At 36.4% G+C, this 26,636-nt stretch overlaps 1 protein-coding gene across 1 annotated transcript in view; it reads right to left on the minus strand.

The window, feature by feature from the left end:
• CNBD1 (cyclic nucleotide binding domain containing 1) overlaps positions 1 to 25,890 on the minus strand; it is a 594,524-nt gene extending 568,634 nt beyond the window's left edge. Inside the window, exons 1-2 of the mRNA XM_050801223.1 lie at positions 25,679 to 25,890; positions 3,625 to 3,694 (exon numbers count right to left, since the gene is read on the minus strand). Of these exons, the coding sequence (XP_050657180.1) occupies positions 3,625 to 3,694; positions 25,679 to 25,766 (158 nt within the window). The 5' untranslated portion in view covers positions 25,767 to 25,890. The remainder of the gene's footprint in view (positions 1 to 3,624; positions 3,695 to 25,678) is intronic.
• Between the last annotated feature and the right edge of the window lie 746 nt (positions 25,891 to 26,636).

Raw genomic sequence — 26,636 nt, forward strand, 5'->3', positions numbered from 1 at the left:
AAACTTAAACATAGAACTGCTAGGATAAAACATAGGGGAAAATCTCCATGACATTGGTCTGAGCAAAGATTTATTGAGTATGATCTGAAAGCATAGGCAATAAAAGAAAAAACAATCAAATGAGATTACATCAAACTAAAAGCTTCTGCACAATCAAGGAAACAATCAACGAAGTGAAGAAACAACCTACAGAATGGGAAAAATATTTGCAAACTATATATCTAATAAGGAATTAATATCCAAATATACAAGGAACTCAAACTACTCAGTAGCAAGGAAAAAAAAATGATTAAAAATGGACAGAGTTTTTGAACACGTACTTTGCCAAAGAAGACATATGTATAGCCAATGTGTTCATGAAAAAAAATAACAAATGCTCAATAGCAGTAATCAATGGGGAAATGAAAACTAAAGCCACAGTGAGATATTACCTCATATCTGTTAGAATGACTGTTATCAAAAAGAAAGGTAAGTGCTGATGAGGACCTGAACTAAAAGGAACCCTCATACAGGTACACTGTTAGTGGGAATGTAAATTAGTTTAGCCATTATGGAAAACAGTATGGCATTTCCTCAGAAAGACTAAAAATAGAATTAACATATGATGTAGGAACCTCACTTCTGGGTATCTATCCAAAGAAACTGAAATCAATATGTTGAAGAGATATCTACATTCCCATGTTTATTGCAGCACTTTTCACAAGAGCCAAAATGTGAAATCAACCTAAACGTCCATCAATGAATAAATGGCTTTAAAAAAATGTAGTACTTATGCACAGTGGAATACTGTTCAGTCTTAAAAAGAAGGAAATTCTTCTGCAACAGCATGAATAACATCAAGGATATTATGCTAAGTAAGATAAAGCAGGCACCGAAACACATATACCATATGATCTCACATAGAGGTGGAATCTGAAAACATGAAAGTCACAGAAGCAGAGAGTAGAATGGTGGTTACTAGGAGCTAGGTTGCTGGGGAGGAATGTGGAGATGTTGATGAAAGGGTATAAAGATTCAATTAGACAAGAGTAAAAGGTTTTTAAGATGTATTGCACAACAGGTGACTACAGTTAATAATAATATATTGTTTATATAATAGCCAGGAGAGCAAATTTCAAATGTCTCATCACAAAAAAGTAAGAGAAGTGATGGATATGTTAATCATCTTGATTTAATTATTTCACATTGTGTACATATACAAAAACATTTTACCACAGATATGCATATAATTAAGATTTCCTGATTAAAAGTAATATTTAAAAAGAATCTGCTCTCCAGACAATACTAAAAAGAAAAACTGTAAGTCTGAATCTATCCTAACTTATTTATAATCAACACAGAAAAGTCTTGTACATTTTTTGAATCATCAGAAGATATTTATTTCTATTGAACATCAAAATAAAATCCAATGCAAAACATTGAACTCTATGCCAAATGTCAAGGAGTTGGAAGCACTAAAATAAATAAAACAAATCTGCCTTCATGGAGTTTGTAGTCTACTAGGATGAAAAATCTTGCACTCAAAAATTTAAAAATCCAAAGTGACATCATCCTCCCTTTGTTATTAATTTTTTATTTTATCTTCAATAAAAAAATCCTAGGATAATATACCAACCTACTGCCTTTATTCTAATAGAAGAAACTTTTTTAGAATCAAAACTAATGCCTTTTGTGAGTTTCATGTACAAAAATGTAAAACCTTGAATTATTTAATTCTCAGCCTTCCTATTTTTATTATAGGGGAAAAGTGTAATTTATTGGTCATTTTTCATCTATAATACATAAAGAACTAATAATATGGAGAAATACATTTTTCCTAAATTGCTTCTCAATTTGTTGAAATCACTTGAATTCTGAAGTTTTTAAATAATTCCCGTGAATGTATTTCTGGTAAACTGTCTAAAGAAATGTCAAGGGAGAAAAAGGACCGGACTTCTAAGCTTTTATTAATTTGTTGTAATTTTATTCTCACCCCAAGTAAATATTCATCTTCACATCTGATTTTATATTTGTAACTATATATTGTATTTCTAACAGAATGATGCAAAACCTATATGCACATACCTTAAAACCTGTTCCCCCCAGCCCCCTAGTGTGTACCAGTGCTCCAAAAGAACACATCCAACAATTTCAGGATTTGGGTTTCTAACAGAAGACACAGTAAACATAAGACTTACTAGAGGGAGTCAGGCAGTACAGCCAGACTGGACCTGAATGAGATAATTGTCTCATGAGAGGACACTGCCCAAGAGGAATGATTCAATCCAGGAAGAGGAAGGCTGATCACATTTATTTAGAGGGGATACTTTGACAGAGCTAGATCTAGATGATTCAATCTCTCTTATTATGATCCCCCAAGAGAAAAAAATCTAGAAGTATTTTGAAAAATGAAATGAGTCTGGGCCAGAAAGCAAAAGGAAAATGAAAACAAAAAGGCCATTTAGTTCCAAAAGCCTTGACTAGCTTCTCATGCATTAGAAAAGGGACCAACATATAAGACAGATTCAAAGCCTGGATGGTAACATTTTTCAAGACACTTAAAATATTGGATGAGCTTTTCTGAATAACAATAATAATAAAAATAACTAACACTTCTGGAACCCTACGTGCCAGACACTATTTACATATATTAGGCTCATTTAATCATCCTAGTAACCCTTTAAAGTGAGTACTATTGTTATCTCTACGTTACAAATGAAAAAACCAAGGCAGAGAAATGTAGTAAGCAGTATAAAGTCACACAGAGGGTAAGAGGCTGACACAGGAGTCACACCAGGCAATAGGTCTCGGGAGTGTGTGGACCTCATTCTTTAGTCCATGTCGAAAAGCACTGGGAGCGAGGAGGAGGCAGCAATGCACAGGGGAAAATGATCCCTCTTGACAGAAATCCAAGCAATATCAAAGTTGAATGCCTTCTTCTCTCTCTCTCTGAGAAAGAAGAAATGAGAAGACACACAACAATATAAAAATAATTTGAAATGGATTGCAAAGTACAAGGATGTGACTTGGAGATGTTTTAAAGTAGAGAGAGAAAACTCTGCAAACCTAAGGCATTCCTCAGCAGTCCCATGAAGGATGAGTGAAGGAAGGTAAGAGGGAGGATGGACACTGATGGATATGGAAGGAAATAACCAGTTTTATAATTCTGAAAATCCCACTTGGAGAAAAGAGTTGTCAAGGAAATAGATCTTTTAAAACTAAATCTTCAAGTATCACACATCTTAGGAATCCTGAGCTTTGAACAGTGATATTTCCTAGTTCTCTGGTTCCAGTATATTTCAACGAGGCATTCCCTATTCACTGCTCAGGTACTTACTTCACTCAGTATGTGTGTTTTCAACCACTTAAGGCTTTTCCCCTTATGACTGCTTTTTAAGTACTAGAAAGGGCCAGCTAGGGATGAGTTATGTTTGTTTCACACTAAATTGTTTCCTTAAGGTATGACATATATATTCTGCCCCTTCAATCTGAAGAAATAACCTCCAGGTTTTCAACTGTTTTTATCTGTGTGATAAATCAGGTACCTGTGAGAGCCAGCAATGGTTTATTACTATACTTTATCCCTAAAACAAAAATACTCATATTCATTTGAATGACAGAAAAAGAAATGCATGAATAGCTTACCTGTGTTGTCCTCTAATGTGGCATAATGCATTCAACTGGCCATAATTAATGTGCTTAGACTTTTTCAAGTCTGAAAAAAAATCAATTAAAAAATTGAGTAATTTTCCATAATCTTATTAAGCAAGTATATAAATAGAGTTTAACTGAAAACATTCATCATAGTGAAAGAATTCAGTGACTATGGAAGTGAGGTATTAACAGTCTTTGTTTGATACACAAGTCGAACTGAATAGGGTGATTCAAGTGAGGAAAGAATTTAATGTTTTTTATTGATGTCAAATCTAGTCTGGCATTTTTTTTATTTCCAGCAAATGCTGAAGTTTGTCTGTGTTCATATAATGTCACTTCTCTTAAAGCAAGCCATGCAGAAGCCCTATCCAATACTGTTAGAAGGTGAACTGGTCCCAGAACTTCAGACATGACAATTTGAGTAAGAGTTTTCTTAATTTGTCTCTCACTTTCACTCTTGCCCTTTGATTCATTCCTACATATGCCGGCCTATTCAGTCCTATGCAGGTCCCCATCTTTGGTTCCCCCTCTTCAGAGCACCTTCCAGTGTCTGGATTCAGTTTGCAATTCCTTCTAAAGATCAAATGTAAGCAAATCATAAAGAAGTCTTTAAGAGCAGAAAGATAGTAATCATACTCAAAAAGCAAACTAATTGTCATTCTTCTTCAGTGCCAGAACGGGCTGACATCCTTCAAATTAGATGGAAAGGAAGATAGAGTATTGAGTATTATAGCATCTTTACAATGATGGGCAGTCACATTACAGGCCTTCTGTTTACTGCAGAAGAATAAGTGCTGTTAGAACTGTTGTAAAAAAAAAAAGCAATAATAAATACTCACTTAGGCATATTACTCCTTTCTTTAGTGAAAAGTTATTGAGAAAATCAGTGGTTTAATGCATTTCTCAAACGTTAAAAAATGCATTCATTGACCACATTCTAATTATGAAGAATTGGAATTTGACATCCACATTTATCTGTTTTAAAAACTTTTAGTTTTCTGACTCATAAAATTTGACTTTGCTTAAAAATGTTGTGATCCTTTAAATTAATCACCAATAACAAATTGGTTATTAATCACCAATAACAAACACTGCTTTTCTAAATTAGAAATTGAAATAAGGCAAATTTAAGCAGACGACTGATTGCTATCCATATAAATCATATCATTTAATAAACTTGGAAATACTGATTACATGATTTAGGCATTTTCTTACCCACATTACTCAGGTAAAGCCTTGAAAAACAAACAAAAAAAAATTACCAAATTGTGTGTTAGCATCATATGGAATAATTTATTTTAAATGAACCAAGCTATCAGCTTAAATATATCTAAACTACCTTTTAGTCTACTAATATTTCTGATACATAAAATCTTAATCATAGATTTTTATATACACAGATTAGGAAGGAACTTCTATACAATATTCTTTTAGCCTATTTTTCTAATGGTGTTCAAGAATAGTGTCAGGACAGGAAAGGGAGATGATGCCACAAACATTTGGAAAAAGGTCAGGGTTTGAGAAATTCTAACTAAAAATGGGAGGCTTTAAAAAGGTAAATATTCTTTATTCTTCATTTAAAGCAGGTGACCAAAAAAATAAGAATTATAGAACGGAGAAAATAAGATTAAGAACTGCTAGCAAAGAATAGAAAGATTAAACTACTACTTTGCTTTTTATCTAACAGTAACATTGCCTGAGAAAAGCTATAGCAGTAGAGGTCAAGGCTTCATAGTAGGCTTGGAACAGCCAAGTAAACTCAAAATAGAATGGGCTGGATAGCACTCACAGCCTAGTAGAAGAACACTTTAATTCATCAAAACATCTCTTTGCTGATCCTCAGTTCTGAGAGGTATTTGTCGCAAGGCTCTTTCTGCGGAGGGTGTTGAGCAACATAATGGATCTTGCCTTTGAAAGCAGTTTCATTAAAAAGAAAAAAAGCCAAAGGCTTCACCACGAAATTGTAACTTTGTAAAGAGCAGATGTTGAGCTTTTCTTGCGATCAAATTTAATACAAGGATAAAGTTTAAAGAGGTTCAAAGAGTACAAAGTTTACATTTGTTTTCCAGCCTGGTTTTTCCCTGATGAATTTGCCTTAGCCTGGCTTTTGACAGAAGCAGAGAAGACTTAACCCTATAACAGGGTTAAAATCAAGGGTTTAGACAAGAGTATATTTGAAAGAGGGTTAGAATATTAATCTTTAACTAGAAACCCACTGTGCAATTAAAAAACCAATTATCTTTATTGATATAAGGCCCACTGTATATTATTGGAATAGAAAAGCTAAATTGCAATGTCTTATGTGTTATACTGGCGATCATTTATATGTGTTAATGATTATTTAAGGTAGATATATCTTCATATGTGTGCATGTCGTAAATTAAGTATGCATGTGATGGAAGTTAGAAATGGTTTTTGTTTTAAATGTTACTAAACTGTTTTTCCCCAACAAGCTTTCCTTTAGGAGGTATATAACTACCCTTTACAAAAAGCTAAGAGGAAGCAATAGAATAAGTGAAGCCTTAGAAATTCTGTAAATAGCCACAATTTACTCAGAGACCAGGCTTATCTGAGTGGCTAGGAGGCAAGAAAGAGATGGACAGTATAGCCATAGAAAAAAATACCACATTGATCCTGTGGAAATATCAGAGCAGAGTTAGCGGGAAAGCACAGCGTCAAATGCCTTCAAAGTAGTTAGAGTACATACTCTAATAATTAATCCAACGATAAATGGAACCTTGCTTAATATGATTTTTAGAGCACAAAGCAGCAGTTCAGCAGCCATAGCAACAGAAATACTGGCAACAAACTTTTTGTAGTAAGAATAGCAGCCCTTACACAATAATAAGCAGAAGGTGAATTCTAGCATAGGACCAAAGTACTGAACACGAAGCTGGATGGCAGAAAATAAAGAAAAGGATCCTTCAGAGACAATAAGCTTAACTAAGTATTCATATATACTTGGATTAGTGATTTAATTACGGGAAGGAGTATGTTTAAAATAAGTCTTACTATCTAGTGAGGTCACTAAACATACGTATGTTAACGGTTCATAGTGTATCTACTCATTTTTCAACTAGTTTTTGTTTTCAAAAATCTCAAAGCTAACTTTTTTTAAAATAACATAATATTAGATAAGAATGAGGCACCCAAAAAGGGTGACTAAACAAACCTTCAGCGGCCAAAGAATAATGCTGAATCAAAGTCTTCTATTAATAAATGCTGGTACACTGACAGGGACAATTCCCAAGTGTGCCTAGATTATCCCTGTTCATTGACTGGGTGGGTTAAGATGTTAAAATAGAACTGTATTACCCGAGAAGAGAAAATGGGGGCAGCAGGGGAGTGGTGGGGAACACACAAAAGGGAAAGGGGCAATGTTTTACAACAAATTATCAAAATAACTTCTCTTTATACCCAGCATTTTTGGAAAAAATAATCTGCATGTATCTTTTCTATTTCCCCAACCCAAATTCACTCCTCCATCTACTATAATTAATTGTCTGCCTTCATTATTTTTCGAAATTGTTTTCATTAAGATCATCAGAGACCTTGTAGATTCTAGTCAAATAACCTCTTTTCAGTCTACATCTTACCCTGTGTGATGTTTGACACTAAAGGTTCTTCTTACTAGGTTTTTGTGACACTGAGAGGTGACAATATGCTAGCAGCCCTCATTCTCAGCGCCTCCTCGGCCTCGGTGTCCACTCTGGCGGCGCTTGAGGAGCACTTCAGCCCGCCATGGCACCGTGGGATTCCTCTCTGGGCTGGCTAAGGCCGGAGCTGCCTCCCTCTGCTTGCCGGGAGGTGTGAAGGTAGAGGTGCCGGCAGGAACCCGGGCTGCGCCTGCAGGGCGCTCACGGGCCAGTCCGAGTGCAGGCGAGCGCGGCCTCCGCGGGCCCCATACACTGAGGGGCCGGCCATCCGCCCAGGGCAGTGGGGGGCTTAGCACCCATGCCAGCAGCTGCGGAGGTTGCGCCGGGTCCCCCAGCAGCGCCCGCCGACCTGTGCTGCACTCAAATTCTGGCCGGGTCTTAGCTGCCTCCCCGCGGGGCAGGGCTCTGGACCTGCAGCCCACCATGTCTGAGCTCCCCCACTGTGGTGGGCCCCCGCAGGGGGCAGCCTTCCCCAGGGGCGCCCTTGCTTTGTGGCTCCCGGTCCCATCAACAACCCAAGGGCTGAGGAGTGCAGGCGCGACTCTAGACTGGCGAGGGCAGTTCCGCTTGCAGCCCCAGTGCGGGATCCACTAGGTGAAGCCAGCTGGGCTCCTGAGGCGGATGGGGACTCGGAGAACTTTTATATCTAGCCAGAGATTGTATGTGCACCAATCAGTGCTCTGTATCTAGCTAATCTGGTAGGGACTAGGAGAACTTTTTTTTTTTTTTTTTTTTTTTTTTTTTTTGAGATGGAGTCTCGCTCTGCCGCCCAGGCTGGAGCGCAGTGGCCGGATCTCGGCTCACTGCAAGCTCCGCCTCCGGGGTTCACACCATTCTGGACTAGGAGAACTTTTATGTCTAGCTAGAGGATCCTAAATACACCAATCAGTACTCTGTGTCCAGCTCAGGGTTTGTAAATACACCAATCAGTACTCTGTGTCTAGCTAACCTAGTGGGGACTTGGAGAACTTTTCTGTCTAGCACTCTGTGTCTAGCTCAAGGACTGTAAACGCACCAATCAGTACTCTCTGTCTAGCTCAAGGTTTGTAAATACACCAATCAGTACTGTGTCCAGCTCAAGGTTTGTAAGTATACCAATTGGTACTCTGTATCTAGCTAACCTGGTGGGGACTTGGAGACATTTTCTGTCTAGCACTCTGTGTCTGGCTCAAGGATTGAAAATGCACCAATCAGCACTCTGTCAAAGCGGATCAATCAGCTCTCGGTAAAGTGGACCAATCAGCTCTCTGTAAAATGAACCAATCAGCAGGATGTGGGTGGGGTCAGATAAAGGAATAAAAGCAGGTTGCCCAAGTCAGTTAGCAGCAACTGGCTCTGGTCTCCTTCCACATTGTGGAAGCTTTGTTCTTTTGCTCTTTGCAATAAATCTTGCTGCTGCTCACTCTTTGGGTCCACCATGCTTTTATGAGCTGTAACACTCACCACGAAAGTCTGCAGCTTCACTACTGAAGCCAATGAGACCACGAATCCACTGGGAAGAACGAACAACTCCAGACAGGCTGCTTTTAAGAACTGTAACACTCATCATGAAGGTCTGCAGCTTCACTCCTGACAGCGAGACCACGAACCCACCAGAAGGAAGAAGCTCCAGACACATCTGAACGTCTGAAGAAACAAACCCCGGACACACTATCTTTAAGAACTGTAATGCTCACCGCCAGGGTCCGTGGCTTCATTCTTGAAGTCAGTGAGACCAAGAACCCACCAATTCCAGACACAACACCATTCTCTCCTTTCTTGCTTTCCCCTTATTAGACTGCTCCACTGAATGCTATCTTCTTCCCTCAAGCATTGATGTTGGCCAAGATTCCATTCTCATTACCCCTGTCTTCTCTTCTCAGCTTAGATCCTCTTTTTGCATAATCTTATCTGCATTCATGTCTTCAGTGATCACATTGATTTTAAGATACTCAAATCAAACTCTCTAGACCAGATCTCTAACCGGTGCTCCACTAAATATTCACGTGAATGTTGCCCAGGAAAATCAAACTCAAGATAACCAAAACTTCACTCAATATTTCTCCTATGTTTATTTTGCCACATAAAACATGATCCTCGCCTGAATTTTGTCTGGATTAAGAAAATCCCTACCACTTATAATAACTTTATCACCAATCTATTTTTTGTTAACTTTTAAGTTCCAGGGAATGTGCAGGGTGTGCAGGTTTGTTATATAGGTAAACGGGTGTCATGGTGGTTTGTTACATGCATTATTTCATCACTCAGGTATTAAGCCTAGTATCCATTAGTTATTTTTTTCTGATTCTCTCCTTCCTCCCACCTTCCACCTTCCAGTAGGCCTCAGTGTATGTTGTTCCCCTCTATGTGTCCATGTGTTCTCATCTCTTAGCTCCCACTTACAAGTGAGAACACGTGGTATTTGGTGTTCTGTTCTTGAGTTTGTTTGCTAAGGAAGATGGCCTCCAGCACCATCCATGTCCCTCCGAAGGGCATAATCTTATTCTTTTTTTTATGGCTGCATAGTACTGCATGTGTTATGTACCACATTTTCTTTACCCAGTCTATCATTGGTGGGTGTTTAGGTTGAGTCCATGTCTTTGCTATTGTGAATAGTGCTGCAGTGAACATAAGTGTGCATGTGTCTTTATAATAGAACGATTTATATTCATTTGGGTATATACCCAGTAATGGGATTGCTGGGTTCAGTGGTATTTGTGTTTAGGTCTTTGAAGAATTGCCACACTGTCTTCCACAACGGTTGAACTGATTTACAGTCCCAACAACAGGGTGTAAGTGTTCTTTTTTCTCCACAATCTCACTAGCATCTGTACTTTTTTGACTTTTTGATAACAGCTATTCTGACTGGTGTGAGATGGTGTCTTAGTGGTTTGATTTGCATTTCTCTAATGATCAGGGATGTTGAGCTTTTTTCCATAAGATTGTTGGCCATGTTTATGTCTTCTGTTGAGAAATGCTTATTCATGTCCTTTGCCCACTTTTTAATGGGTTTTTTTTTCTTGTAAATTTGTTTTAAGTTCCTTATAGATGCTAGATCTTAGACCTATGTCAGATGCATAATTTGCAAAAATTTTTTTCCCATTCTGTAGGTTGTGTGTTTACTCTGCTGATAGTTTCTTTTGCTGTGAAGAAACTCTAGTTTGATTGGATCTCATTTGTCAATTTTGCTTTTGTTGCAATTGCTTTTGGCATCTTCATCATGAAATCTTTGTCCATGCCTCTGAATAGTATTGCCTAGGTTGTCTTCCAGGATTTTTATAGTTTGGAGTTTTACATTTAAATCTTTAACCCATCTTAAGTTTTGAATATGGTGTAAAAAAAGGGGTCCAGTTTCAATTTTCTGCTTATGGCTAGCCAGTTTTCCCAGTACCATTTATTGAATAGGGAATCTTTTCCCCATTGCCTATTTTTGCCCGGTTTGTTGAAGATCAGATAATTGTAGATATGTGGGCTGATTTTGGGGTTCACTACTCTGTTCCATCATTCTATGTGTCTATTCTTATGCTGGTACCATGCTGTTTTGGTTACTGTAGCCCTGCAGTGTAGTTTAAAAGTCATGCAGCGTGATGGCTCCAGCTTTTTTCTTTTTGCTTAAGATTGCCTGGCTATTGAGGCTCTTTTTGATTCCATATGAATTTTAAAATAGTTTTTTCTAATACTGTGAAGAATGTGAATGACAGTTTAATGGCAATAGCATCGAATTTATAAATTGCTTTGGGCAGATGGCCATTTTAATGATATTGATCCTTCCTATCCATGAGCATGGAATGGTTTTCCATTTGTCTGTGTCATATCTGATTTATTTGAGCAGTCATTTATAGTTCTCATTGTAGAGATTTTTCACCTCCCTTGTTAGCTGTATTCCTAAGTATTTTATTCTTTCTGTGGCAATTGTGAATGGGAATTCGCTCATGATTTGGTTCTCTGCTTGTCTGTTGTTGGCGTATAGGAATGCTAGCGATTTTTGCACATTGATTCTGTATCCTGAGATTTTGCTGAAGTTGCTTATCATCTTGAGAAGCTTTGGAACTGAGAAAATGGGGTTTTCTAGATATGGAATCATGTCATCTGCAAACAGGGATAGTTTTACTTCCTCTGTTACTATTTGAATACCCTTTATTTCCTTCTCTTGCCTGATTGCCCTGGCCAGAACTTCCAAAACTGTGTTGAATAGGAGTGGTGAGAGATGGCATCCTTGTCTTGTGCTGGCATTCAAGAGGAATGCTGCCAGCTTTTGCCCATTCATTCAGTATGATATTGACTGTGGGTTTTTCATGTATGCTTCTTATTATTTTGAGGTATGTTCCTTCGATATCTAGTTTATTGAGAGTTTTTAACATGAAGGAATGTTGAATTTTATCAAAAACCTTTTCTGCATCTATTGAGATAATCATGTGATTTTTGTCTTTAGTTCTGTTTATGTGATGAATCACATTTCTTGATTTGCATATGTTGAACCAACCTTGCATCCCAGAGATGAAGCCTACTTGATCATGGTGGATAAGCTTTGATGTGCTGCTGAATTTGGTTTGCTGATATTTTGTTGAGGATTTTTTCATTGACGTTCATTAAGGTTATTGACCTGAGGTTTTCTTTTTTTGTTGTTGTATCTATAACCAATCTTGAGACCTTATTCTGCCCTTTCCTCTTCAGGACCAAAGTGTTACAAAGACTGTCAACTCTACCTCTTTTTAAATATATCCTAAATATTTTCAAAATACAGTTGTCCATCAATATCCACAGGGTGTTGGTTCTAGGACACCTCTTTCATCCCTCCAACACAAAAATCCATAAGTGCTCAAGTCTTTCATGTAAAATGGCATATTTTCAGATAACCTATGCACATCTTCCCATATAGTTTAAATCTTCTCTAGATTACTTTTAATACCTAATACAGTATAAATCCTATTTAAATAGTGTTATACTGCATTGTTTTGTATTTTATATTATTTTCATTGTAGTATTATTATTTTTTTATTTTTTCTTATATGTTGTATCCCAAGTTGAGTCTGCATAGGGAGACCTCAGATACAAAGGACTGACCGTGTGTCTCGTCTTATCCCAATGACAATAAGGATTGTCGTTAATCAGAAGTCACAAAGTAGGGCCATGTGATGTGTACGTTGTGAAGTAGTACTATTCACATGCTTGCCACAGTTCAATATCTTATTTCAGGTTCTTTTTGAATCTCACCTGTAATACTGCAATAATCTCCTAACTAATGTCCCTGACTTCAGCTTCTTCCTCCCCAACACATCCTCCAGGCTACTCTCACAGTACTTTCTAAAATTCTAATGTGATTGTTAAACTTTCTTACTTTAAATCCCTTTGTATGTAATCATGCTTTTTATAATTGTACCTAAATTAAATTCTGTGACTTCATTGAAGACCACCCTTTAAGTTCCTCCCCAATTCTCCGTTTTGTTTTTGTTTTTGTTTTTGTTTCGGAGTCTCACTCTGTCTCCCAGGCTGGAGTGCAGTGGCACAATCTCAGCTCACTGCAACCTCTGCCTCCTGGGTTAATGCCATTCTCCTGCCTCAGCCTCCCGAGTAGCTGGGACTACAGGCACCCGCCACCATGCCCGGCTAATTTTTCGTATTTTTAGTAGAGATGGGGTTTCCCCGTGTTAGCCAGGATGGTCTCAATCTCCTGACCTCGTGATCCACTCACCTTGGCCTTCCAAAGTGCTGGGATTACAGGCGTGAGCCACCGCGCCCGGCCTCATTCTCACCATCTTTCAACAACGCATGTTCTGGGTGCTCCATGAACATATCTTGTCCTTTTGATATTATATTCTCTTTGGATCATTACTCAACTTAAAAAACTCATCCATACTTTCAGATCCATCTCAGAAGTTAACCAGTGACAATTTTTGAAACCCGTCTTCCATAGAAAAAGGTAAATGTATTTTCCATTGTGCTCTTATAGCACCACAAGAATAGTTGCACTTTACGTAAAGAAAGAATATCTTTCTTTACGACTTTTTAATTTATATCTATATTTCTTCAGATTTATGACGATCCCCTGAAGACAGGGTCCATTTTCTATTCATCTTGAACCAAAACACTAGAACTTATCATAATGATTGGATTTAAATACTATTTAGTAAATTATAATGAATAAGTAATAATAATGTGACTCTAATTTGTCAGGTAAGAGTCAGTTCCGTGCAATGAAAATCAAATCAAGGAAAAATAACAAAGGCAGGTAAGTGGAAATAAAAATGTTATTAAAATAATACTTTCAAAACTCCAGAACCACCCTGTTTCTTGCAGAAGATCATATTTAATTATTTCATCTCCAATCTACATGAGATTGAACATCAAGTCAATGTCATTTTTTTCAGCATTAAAAATCTATTCATCATGACAAACAGCCCACTCAATAACATAAAGAGTAAAAAATAGAAGTAGGGGGAAGGAGCCTGGTCTACAGTAAAACTGAGGATTAACCATATTTTCTAACTATGAATTCTGAAGAATATCAACCAAATAGTGAAACATCAATAAACTGTAAAAGAGGTACAAGAGAAAACGCATACTTCTCTTGTTTGAGGAAAAAGGGAAGAGTTTTCCAGGGGAAGCTGATATAGCTCTGAAGGATGCAGTCATTAAACCTTACTGGAAATGGGAAGATGTTCCGACATGGACAGACTAAAGGGATACCCTTGAACCAATGACATTCATGAAAGGCGGGGTTAAACAGGGGTCCCACATAACAGTCATTTTTTTTTTCAGAATAAAGTTGTTGTGATAATACAGAGGACAATGTAAGTGGCAATCCACACAGAAGCAGCTGATCTCAGTCACTGAAAAGAAATAGATTATGGCCAAATAACTACACAAACCTTGGGAATATAAACGATGACAGCACGAGTTAGGGGCATGTTGTTTAGGGAAAAGAACAGAACAGAGTTGATGAAAAGTGTTCAACATTAACATACAAGAAAATTCAATCTGTCTGCTGAACCAGGGCACTCTCCACCACCGTTTATTTTCTAACAAGTAAACTACCTTCAAAAAATAACCACTATTTAATAATCCTGGAACCTAAGCACAATATGCTCTAAGGGATAAGGTAAAAATGATTAATTTATAATAGCAAATAAAAATCAAATAGTATGCACCAGAGTAATAATTATGCCAGGAAGTAAAAATTCATGCTTCTCCATCTCTCTCTCTCTCTCTCTCTCACACACACACACACACACACACACACACACAGCTTTGACGAAAGAAAAACAAAATTATAAGGCATTAACCATAAATAAGAAAACAGAAAGAAATTACAAGCAGGCAATATTCAGGAAATAAGAGGAAGATAAAATAAAATTATGGCAGAAATAAAATCCACATGGGAAACTGCAAAAATGACAAAGATTTAAGAAAATATAGTCATAGATACAGACTAATACACTCAAATAAATAGGAAAAATATAAACAAAGGAGAAAATAATAAATGAAAATAGGGAGCAGATACTATATGTAAAAATGATTTCCGAATAAGAAAACAGAAATAAGAGTAGACAAAAAATGTTCAAAGATATAATGCAAGAATACTTATATAAACACTTGAATCTGCAGAATTAAATATAATACCATGACCCAGAAAGGCAAAGAGAAATCATGATACATGATTTACAAAAAAGATTAGATGTTCTAGGTGTTACTCGATTAGCAACTAATTGTTACCATATTTCAAAGATAAAGAAATAATTATTTTAGCAGCAAGCCAAAAGAGGAAGTCTTCTACAAGTGTGAAAAACTTTGGCCACAGACTTCTCCACAGCAGTGTCCTGCAAAGAGTAGGGCAACCTCAGGGAAGAAAAAAATATGACTCATGAATATTATTCCCCAACTAATAAATATGAAACCTAAGAGATATTATTTGGATATCAAATTTAGCCTAGTAAGCACTGGGTGAAGAAATCACATACCCATTCAACTAAGACTTAAATAGGATGCAAACTATACTAATAAAGTGTAGGCAAATTTTGTAAACATTAACATAAATAAATTATTCACAGGTTATAATGGAGATAGTACAAATAATGAGTAACAAATGTGAAGTTTCAGCAGAGGAGAACATGTAATATATATCTGTACATATTCCCTTACAAAGTAGATAATTAATAGTTACAGTTTAAGAAATATTAAAAATAATAAAGGTTTAATATTTAAAGATATGAATATAACCAACCAAGGACATAAATATTTGTTGTAACAAAATCAATATGTGAAGAGGGAAATTTTTCTCATTTCATACTAGGTTACACATATGCATTGTCTAAAGTTCATAAATTAAGAAACAGAGATTTGATATAGGTATAGAATCAAACTACTAAACATTTTTGTTCCAAATTATATACCATCAAAATTCATAAAGCAAAAATTGAAGGTATAAATGGAGGCAAAATAAACCCCAATAACCCATTAGTCATCCAACAAAAATCAAATAGAAAATGAATCACTAAGGATGTAGAAGATTTTTACATATATTAATCATGTACCAAATTTTATTCTTAAATCAAAAGAGGATATTAAAACTAAAACTATGAAACATAAAGTAAAAATAGTGAATCCTTTCATGAACCTACAGAGTATAGTTAAAGTATTTCTCTGAAGAAAAAAATGATTGATATTATAAGAAGAAAGATAGAATAAAGTAAAAAATTAGCTTTTAACTCAAGTATTTAATACAAGAAAATTAAAATACATAAGAAAAATGGAAAGGAGAAAACAAAGAAAAGCAATTAATACATTTATAAAACAAAAAATACAGAAAAGTAAAAATCAAGAGCTGGTTCTTTGGAAAGAAAAAAGTAAATCACAGGCATATCTAAAAAAGAATGGCATAAGTACCCAACATAAGAAAATTGGGAACTAACTAACAGTATATATCATTAAAAAGAAATTTTAAAAAAAATTTTTACACAAAGATGTAAGGTCAAAAAAACTGAAACTAAACAAAAATGATTTTTTAAGGAAAATGTATCTTATATTTGACATTAGAAGAGAGAGAAAAGCCTAAGTAAATTAATTGCCTTGAAAAGCTGGGAATAATCTCAAAGCAATTTTCCTCCACCACAAACACACACACACACACATACACACATACAGAGGCATCAAACAAGGCATTATCACAGTGGATTCCATCAGATCTTCATAGAAGAGACAATACTTTTGCTTGTTAAATATTTCAAAACATAGAAAAGTTTTTAAATTTATTTGATGAAGCAAGCAAAACAATTAGATTCAAATATGACAAAACATGAAAAAGGAAACCAGAGATTAATCTCACAAATACACATGAATATTTTCCAAAAATATATATAAGGATATAGTGCCCAGCAACATATTAACAAAGATCATACAACAAAGTAAGATTTATGCAAGTAATCAAAGAAAATTCAATTAGTGAATATAGCAATATAATTTTCCACAAGTTGAAATTTTTAAAATTATAATCTCCCCAAATACAGACAAAGTATTCAGTAAAATTCAACATAGTTCTTAGCAGCTTAAATTGAAAAAAGTTTATTTTTTTGAAGCTGGTAGGTAGATCAAACCAAAAGATAGAATCATGTTTAATGTTGAAACACCAGAAGCAATAGCATTAAATTCAGGAACGAGATAAAGATATACACTAGTGCTACAAATTTCTGAAAGTACCAAAGGACACAATTTAATAAAAGAAATGCATAAGATATAGAAATTAGAAAGAAAGATACAAATCAGTTTTTGCTATTATTATAATTATATAGATAGAAAACAAGTACATAAGCCAGAAACCCATTAGAGTACTTGCTGAAGTGGCTTATTACAGAAGTAACTAATTCAACAGCTTGCCCTTTTCCTTGAACAGTGAGTCCTAAGACCAATGGGACAGCAGCAGATGGTAGACATCTATGCCAGGAGTAGGTGAGGTGAAAGGTAAGGTATCACAGCATCCAAGACCAGGGTGTGGAGGGCATCCACGTTAAGGTGGGCCTGTGCAGAGTCTCAGAACAACCAGGTAAGGACAGCAGTTGTGAGGTGTGAGGCAGAGGGAGTGTCGCAGAGCTAAATGTCAGAATGGACGGCAGTGAATATGGAAGATAGATTACAAACAAGGAAACTGCTCAAAGGTGTTATGATAAAGCTAATAGGAGAAAGCTTTATCACTTCAGAGATGGGAGTTAGAAATACAGAAAGGGAGAAGATAAGAATGAGCCTGTGGTGCTGCATTAGGATTAAAGAAATCAGTGTAAACTCACAATTTTTAATATATATATACATATAAACTGATATACAAACAAATACAAATGTGACTTTGTATTCCCTAGATCTGTCCACTGAGAGGGCCTGGGAGCAACGGCATCCTAAGATCAAGACACACAGAGCACCCAAATCTTAAATTTTCATTAAAATAAGACAGGGCTCTTAGGGAAAATGGCTGATTCCAGGGATCAGACAAAGAAAGTATGAAAAGAGTTTGAAAAATCTCACTGTGTCAGAAGCAAAGAAATGCTCAAACCAACTTAAAGTGGCTCCCACTGTCCAAACTGTGACCAATGTGATCCAAATATATAATTAAAGTAACTCCTTAAAACTCTTTGAATAAAATAGAAACCTCACAGTTTATATATCTAATTTTTATTTTTTTAACCCAAATAAAAAATGGTCAATGTATCTATTTAATGTTACTTTAATATTTCATGAGAAATGGAATATTTATACACCTTAAAATACATCTTCACAAAACATATTAATTTAACAAGAGAAAAGAGTACATTTACAGGTGGAAAGTTCTCCATATATCACCTTAATCATTACTAAAGTGAGTATCATCAAGAGTGGGACAAACTGAGATCATATGGTCCCTGATAAGATGGAAGGAGAACATGAAATCGCTCCTGTGATATTTCTGACAAAGATGTCTACCTCAAATCTAATCATGAGGAAATATCACACAAACCAAATTAAAAGATATTCTATAAAATAACTACTTTGTAGTCTCCCGGAAAACTGAGAAACTATTCCAGACTGAAAGAAATTGAAGAGATAAGACAGCAAGATCCTGAAGAGTCAAAGCAATCTCAAGAAAAAAGAACAAAGCTAAAAGTATCACACTGTCTGATTTCAAAATATAAAGCTATCAAAATAGTATGGTACTGGCATAAAACAGACACACTGACCAGAAAAACATGAGATTTTGAATTGGATTGTTTTACTAGAAAGGACATTATCAGAACAACTGACCAAATTTGAATGGGGTCCAAAGATTAGATTACAGTAATGTGTCAATGTTAATTTTCCTGATCTTGATAGTTGTATTGTAATTATGTAACAATGTTTTTTTTAACAATACACACTAAAATACGGGGATGATGGAATGTCAAATTGCTCTAGAAAAATAAGTTCCTTTAATCTGAACTTCCAACATCTGTAAGATTGTGATTATTTCAAAAGATTTTAAAAATTTAAATTTAATATTTCTCACATACTGACTTTACAATTAGAAAAAGATATCATTCATAATAGAAAAAAGATAAAATACCCAGGAATAAATTTTATTTAGTGGCATACAAGAAAAGAACACTTACATAAATTTGAAGCAGAAGATGTATTTATTTATGCATTTATTGTTTGGTAGACACAGGGTCTCACTACGTTGCCAAGGGTAGTCTCAAACTCCTCGCCTCCAGGGATCCTCCCATCTCAGCCTCCCAAAGTGCTGGGATTACAGGTGTGAGCCATTGAGCCTGAGAAGGAGGTAGACTGAGCATTGTAAAGATACCAGTTATTGAGTAGGATGACTGAATATTATAAATATATCAATTCTCCACAAATTCATCCTTTTTTAAAAAAAAAAAAAAAAAAAAAAACAGGGTCTTGGCCAGGTGTGGTGGCTCACACCTGTAATCCCAGCAATTTGGGAGGCCAAGGTGGGCAGATCACCTGAGGCTGGGAGTTTGAGACCAGCCTGATCAACATGGAGAAACCCCATCTCTACTAAAAATACAAAATTAGCCAGGCGTGGTGGTACATGCCTGTAATCCCAGTTACCTGGGAGGCTGAAGCAGATGAATCACTTGAACCTAGGAGGCGGAGGTTACAATGAATCGCGATCACGCCATTGCACTCCAGTCTGGGCAACAAGAGCGAAACTCCATCTAAAAAAAAAAAAAAAAAAAAAGACAGAGTCTTGTGATGTTGCTCAGGCTGGAGTGCAGTGGCATGATCATAGCCCACTGAAACCTCAAATTCCTGGGCTCAAGCGATCCTCCTGCCTCAGCTTTCTCAAACGCACAGGCAACAAAAGTCAATGTAGATAAATTAGATTACATAACTCTACAAAGCCTCTGCACAGAAAAGGAAATAATTAACAGAGTGAAGAGACAACCCACAGAATGGAGAACATATTTGCAAACTAACCTATGATAAAGGGGTAATATCCAAAATATATAGGGAACTCAAACAATTCAATAACAAGAAAACACATAGTCCAACTTGAAAAATGGGCAAAGGGCCTGAATAGACATTTTTCAAAATAAGACCTATGAATGGCCAACAAAAAAATGGTCAATATCTCTAATCATCAGGAAAATACAAATTAAATCCACAGCAAGATACCACCTCACACCTGTTAGCATGGCTACTATCAAAAAAACGAAAGATAAGTGTTAGAGAGAAAGTGGAGGAAAGGGAACCCTGATACACTGTTGGTGAGAATGTAAATTAATACAATCATTTTGGAAAGCAGTATGAAAGTTCCTCAAAAATATTAAAAATAGAATTACCATATGATCCAATAATCCTACTTCTTGGCTCTATAGTGACTCATAAAAATTATATAAATATGATTATATAAAATGTGATTATATAAAATGTGATTATAATTAATAAATACAATTATATTAAAATAGTATATACAGTTTCTTCATACTGGAAAAGTCAGGAGAGCCTTTGTGGAGATTAAAGTAATTTACAAAAACTCTGAAGAACTGAAATAAGAACAAACAGAGGAAGAGCAAAGGGAACCCCAAACACAGGAAACATGAGCTAAGGCATGACAGTATGGTGAAGATTATGATGGTGTAATTAAAGGAATGGTTTTCCTATCAGCATGGGAACTCTCCAGCTCTGTTCCTTATAGGCCAGATTAAGGTACAGTTAACAGTGTTGCTGGGCAACATTGCTTATGATAACAATGATCTTGGATTGATGACTTGCATTTGGACTAGGAAGCACTACAGATGATGTATGAATACCTGATGAGCAGTCACTGAAATGAGCTACCCTTGAGTACCTTAACTCTTGTAATTGAGAGTTTTCTTACAGGAAACTTGGAAGCAGTGCCTTCGGAATTTTTATTAAAAACGATGGTTTATGAGGGTTTTAAGCCAGGGCAATTCAGCATCTGCCCTATGTGACTCTCACTGCCTTAAACCTGAGCTACTATGTAGGTAGCCAAAGAGGGCTGGCTGTGTGGGCTGCAGCCTAGGCATCTGGGGACTTTTTCCACAGAAGGGGAACCCCTAACAGTGTCCTTATGGAAGGCTGTAACTTTACTCCACATATGTGCCAAGTGTGTCCATCTGAATGGTTAATTTAACCTTTGAAATCTTCCTATACCTCTAATCAGTATTGGCAGATAAGCTTAAGGAATAACAAAGTGTTTTAGCTGTAGAGGAGAGTTACATCAATGGAGAATAAGATCTAGAACACAAGAGACAGATTTTAGCCTAATCATGAAAGATTTAAATGCCAGATTGTGGAAAATAGATTAGAATCTAAGTTTTAAAGGCGAGTAGGACCCTGACAGCTTTTGGATGGAGAGTTAAAGTGATCAAAAAGTTTAATCATCCTATCAGACAAGTAAATCTAGTTCATAATATATGTTGGAAGGAAGACCAGAGATCAGTTCCGTGAAAGATGCTGGAGGACCAGCATCTTCAGTTGGCTGAAGGATTGGTAACATGGAACTAATAACAGGACTAATTTCTGAAATAGACTGATAGAGCAGTAGCCTGAGACGCAGGGGAGACCTAGCCTGACATCTAGTGGAGAGATGTGATTTGCAAGGCATTGCAATTGACTTCACCATTTCCTGTTTCCTGCCTGAACTCCCAGGTACCATCAAGCTCACATTTAAGTTCTCACAGCTTAATTTCTAAAGGCCACTCGAAATGGTTTGACACAAAGTACATCAAAATAGTTATAACAGTAATAGGAAAAAAAGACTAAATATTTGCTTTACAATAAAACACCCATCTTTTCTCCTTGGGATTAAAAATTTGGCTTTTATCCTAAAAATTTAAGGCAAGGAAAAAAATTTTTCAATACTTCTGAATTTTGTGATAGCACATCCCATTGCGACTATCATTGATTATACAGATACAGAAATGGACACATTCAACCTTTTTCCCACCTTTTATTCCTTCTTGGAATTTTCATTCTTATTTATTTTAGTTCTTTCTTTTTCTTAAACTTGGTTTCTTTACACATTACACAATCCACTTCCCTGTTTTTCTTCTTCACTGGCAAGCCTCCTTTTTTTCTTACCTGCATTCCTAGGATTTGAATGGTTTAAAACTTTTAAATGGTACAATATTCACTTTTTCAAATATATACCTTTAATCCTTGGCTACCAAAGAACGGAAAAACTCTCAAATTATAGAAAATGCCTTTGAACTCTTAGGAATGATGACACAGTCTTTTCAGATTTGCAGTAAATGTAAAGCCATAAAATGAAAAAGAGCAAAGAAAAACATTTGCTTAAGAGTACTATCTTGTTTCTAAATTTCTTGACGTGTCTCTGGTCTTATCTTGAATGCTTTTTTTTTTTTTTTTCTCCAACTCATATGTTGGAACAAATGAAAGGTATCTAGAAATGTCTGGTGAACTTGAAACACTTTTGGAACTGGAAAAGCACAGAAATTTTTTTTCAAGTCAACCAGTAGTCAAAATGGAAAGCATATTTTTAAACCCATTCTTCCTCAGAAGAATAAGCCTAATTAGTGTGAAGAAAATAGAGTAGCAGCAAATTTACCCAAAGAAAGAAAGTTAACTGGACCATAAACCAAATAGTGAAGAACAGCTTCTTGCCTTCCATTAAAAAATTTTTAAAATAAGACTTATTTTTTCCTTTTTTTCTGTCTCTTCAGGGAAACAACTTATAATAATAATGGGTCATGTATGTACTTAAACCAGATGCCATTTCACTTATGTGGTAAAATTGTACAGTTTGCTAGCTATAATGTTTTTAAAATAAATCTCATCCAGAACGAAAAGTGGAACAACTCTTTTGCTTTTGAGAGCGTTCATTCTTCCCCTAAGGTTAGCAAACTGTGAAGAATCCTGAGACAGAAGTCAAAGAGACCAGAAAAGGAGAAGACTTGAAAGTTTCAAAGAAGAAAGAACCATAAGCAGTAAACTAGCTCAAGAAGATTAACTACTTGAAGTGTCTAAGTCTGAATTTCAGAGTCAACAAGATAGCAGTGAAGGAGTGTTTGAAGATGTGTGACATGTTGCCTCCCATACATTAATAGCATCTAAGAAGCCAAATGGGCAAGAAATTCAGGGCAGGAGGTAAGGGGCAATCCAGAATGCTGCTAGCTTTGTTGTTGTGAGTAGAGAGAGTTCGTTTACACAGAGGACGCTATGAGGAGCCTCTGCTACTTAATATCTGTGTGAACCTTAGAGTGAAACCTAAGCCTTATTATCCTTAAGTGTAAACTGGAACACGTATTAATTTTCTATTGCTGCTGTAAAAGATTGCCACTGCCTTAGTGGCTTAAAACAATAAAAATGTATTATCTAACAGTTCTGGAAATGAGAACTCTGAAACTGATTTCACTGGGCTAAAATCACATCAGCAGGACTGCAATTCTTCTGGAGGCGCTAGGGAAGAATCCACTTATTTGCTTTTCCCTCTTTTAGAGGCTGCCTGAATGCCTTGGCTTTTGCCACCCCTCCATCTTCAAAGCCAGCAATGGCCAGTCGAGTCTTTCTCATCTTTCTCACATATCATTCTGAGTGACTCTCTTGCCTTCCTCTTTCACTTATAAAGGCTCTCACAACTGTGGCGGGCACCCAGACAATCCGGAATATTCTCCCATCTCAAGGTGAGCCAATTAGCTGCTTTAATTGCATGTGCAGCCTCAATTCTCCCTGACATGTAGTATAACCTATTCATTTGTGAATTAAGGCATGGATATCACTGGGACCACTATTCTATCCACCAAAGACACAGAGTTATTGTAAGAAATACATGAAATAACATAGCATGCTACATGTTTACATACTAACTATAGAAAGCAGTCAATTAACAATATTCACATATAAATACAGACAGCTGGGGCATGGTAGCTCACGCCTGTAAATCCCAGCACTTTGGGAGGCTGAGGCAGGCAGATCGCAAGGTCAGGAGATCGAGACCAGCCTGGCCAACATAGTGAAACCCGATCTCTACTAAAAATACAAAAATTAGCCAGGCACGCCTGTAGTCCCAACTGCTCAGGAGGCTGAGGCAGGAGAATTGCTTGAACCTGGAAGGCAGAGGTTGTGGTGAACGGAGATCGCACCAGTGCACTCCAGCCTGGGCAAGACAGCAAGACTTCGTCTCAAAAAAAAAATAAAAAAATAAATAAATAAATAAATACTTACAGAGAAGGTGAATTAGTCACTAAATCCAACCTAACTCAACAAATACAAAGTATCGAGGATGTATACAATGGCTGGATTTTCTCTTTAGGTATGTAAATATGCATTCCTATTTATGCCCATTGCCTTTAAAACTCATTTATATATCCTTTGTAATGCAGGTTCAGTCATTTCATAAATTGAAAGCATTCACCACACATTGGCTTCCATGAGATCATTGTTTCAGCAGCGAGACAATCAGTGTTTGCTAAGGGAAATTGTGGCCTTGTACAGTTAGCAAAAAGACACAGTTATTAAGGCAAGCCGGGCACATCCTCAAAGAGAAGTCTCAGACATAGAAACATCAAGTGGGAGCCTCTAAAGAGAACACTGGGAGCTCCACCACTTTCCATTATGCTCGATTCAGTTCTGAGATCTAAATTGCTGCTGATTTTTCATCTTTTAATCACTTCACAGAAGTTAAGTGTCCTTGGGAGGCACTACAGAGGGTAGCACAAATCTCATCTCATTGATTCTAAATTAATTTGATCTTTTAACTCCCAGCTACTGAGTTTCCTGGGCTTTTTAAAAATATTATTTTATGGTGACTTTTATTTTCTTTTTCACAAATAAAACCTGAATAGTGGAAGCTGTGTTTCTTCAGCAAAATTGCACTTAATTCTTATTTCCACTCAAGTAGAACTAGAAAACTTTGACCAGATGCAAGAATGTTTTCATGATAATACAAATGTACAAATGGAATTAATTTTGTTTACCATAAGGATTTTATCTAACACGATTCAAGACATCAGTGTACCCGTTCAAGGAGTATCAACTGCCACCTGTGATACCTTTTTAACCTGGAGACTATGAGCATTAATTTTTTAAAATGTATTTGGAGAAATTAACTCTCACAGGAAGGGAAAAGGATGCATGGCTTAGCTTCTTCAAATCAATACTATAAATCTGCCCAATGAATAACAAAATAAGAGTTAATGCTTTATTGAAGTTGAAAAGGGTCACAAGTATTACCTTTGTTATCCACGTATTTTTTTTAAAATCTTAACTAACACTGGGACTCATACATAAGTCAGAATGATGGTGCTCAAATAATAGATCTATAAATTCTATGGCCATAAGAAGTGTTTACAATCTTAAGAAAATGTTATAGGTTTAGACCAATTACATAAAATGAGAAAATACTGTCAATTGTATAAACTTTGAAATATCTAGTTCTATACTTAATTCTTATAAGTAAAAGACTAGAAAATTAAAAAGTTAAATAGGAATAAATTTCACAGTCGGAATAGTAGGAATTATCTTTTTTTCCTCGTCAAATTGAAATGAGAATTCTCCTAGAGAATATTAAGTATTAATTATCCCATTAAGGGTAGTAGGACCAACTCTTGGTAGGGAGTAGAAGATCTGCTAGAAAAAGGAACATGATAGCTGGTGGAACATGTGGCCTCTCTGAGCCTTTGTTTTCTTTCATCTTTAGAAACCTTTCGATGTATCTGAAGCTCTAAGAGTTCATAAAGATCCTCATTTTACAAAGAAAAAGTACTTAAGACCTAGAGTACTGAAATGACTTCAAGTAGACCAAGCAGGATTTACACATCTATGCTCTTTCCATTCCTTAGCACTGTCAATAAGATTGCCAATGTCGCTATCAACCCTGAAATAACCCCAGTTGTCATATCTGGGGTAAGAACCACTGAAAACAACGGTAGATGAATGAGAACACCAAAGTATTTCCCACTCACTTGGTATACTGTGAAGTGGAGGAGGAGGCACGTTGTTAACAGCTGTCATGTGAGACAAAATAGCTGCTGGAAGAGAAGACATAGGCATCTTGATGGCTCAAAGGCAGAGGACCAGAGGCTGCTTGAGAGGTAAGTGATCACTCTTTGCCTGCAGGCTCATAAAGCAGAACTTCAAGGTCCTCTCTGATAGGCTGAATCCTATGGAATCTTCTTGTTCACAGTTCTTATCCATTGTTTGTGCATTTCCAAGAGTAGAATCTAGACCAGGAAGAACTATGCTATATTTCAGTCCAGTGGAAATCATGAGTAGGACTTTATGAGCTATAGAGAGTAGCAGTAATGAAGAAGGAAACTGTAGCAGACAAGGCCGATACAGCAGAATCAACAGCACTCATGAGTCTAGGTGAAATGAAAGTGTTCACTTCCTTGGTCTTCCATAGTCCAGAGCCCTTTTCCTACCTACCAAATGTTTACACTGGGTATCACAGGCCCTTTTTGTACCAGCAGTAACAGGGATAACATATATATACTGTTCTTCATGGCTACATATATAGGGTAAACCATCCCTTCTAATTATCATACACCAATAAACCCACCCCTGCTTACATTTAACCATATTCTGCTAGAGTGTGGTACATTTTTGTGTTATTTTCTGCTGCTTCACAATAATTAAGAATAGTTACAATGGCGAGGATTTAGATTCCTAACTAATGTATCTTTTGATGCTGTGTATTATCTTCCAAGGCCTTTAAAAATATGTTCCTGGTTTCATAACTGTTACAGTCATATGAACAGGAGACAGGGAAACACTGGGTAGAAGAGGGTAGTTCCCTGGTAAAGGCCCCACCCTCAAGCCTGGAGACCTGCAGCCTTAGATGGGGACAGGCATTCCTGTTTTTGCACCTAAAAAGTTGCCTTTTGCCCGCCACACACCCTATCCTGTACCCATATAAAGCCT

The sequence above is a fragment of the Macaca thibetana genome, chromosome 8 (assembly GCF_024542745.1).
Source record: "Macaca thibetana thibetana isolate TM-01 chromosome 8, ASM2454274v1, whole genome shotgun sequence".
NCBI lineage: Eukaryota > Metazoa > Chordata > Mammalia > Primates > Cercopithecidae > Macaca > Macaca thibetana.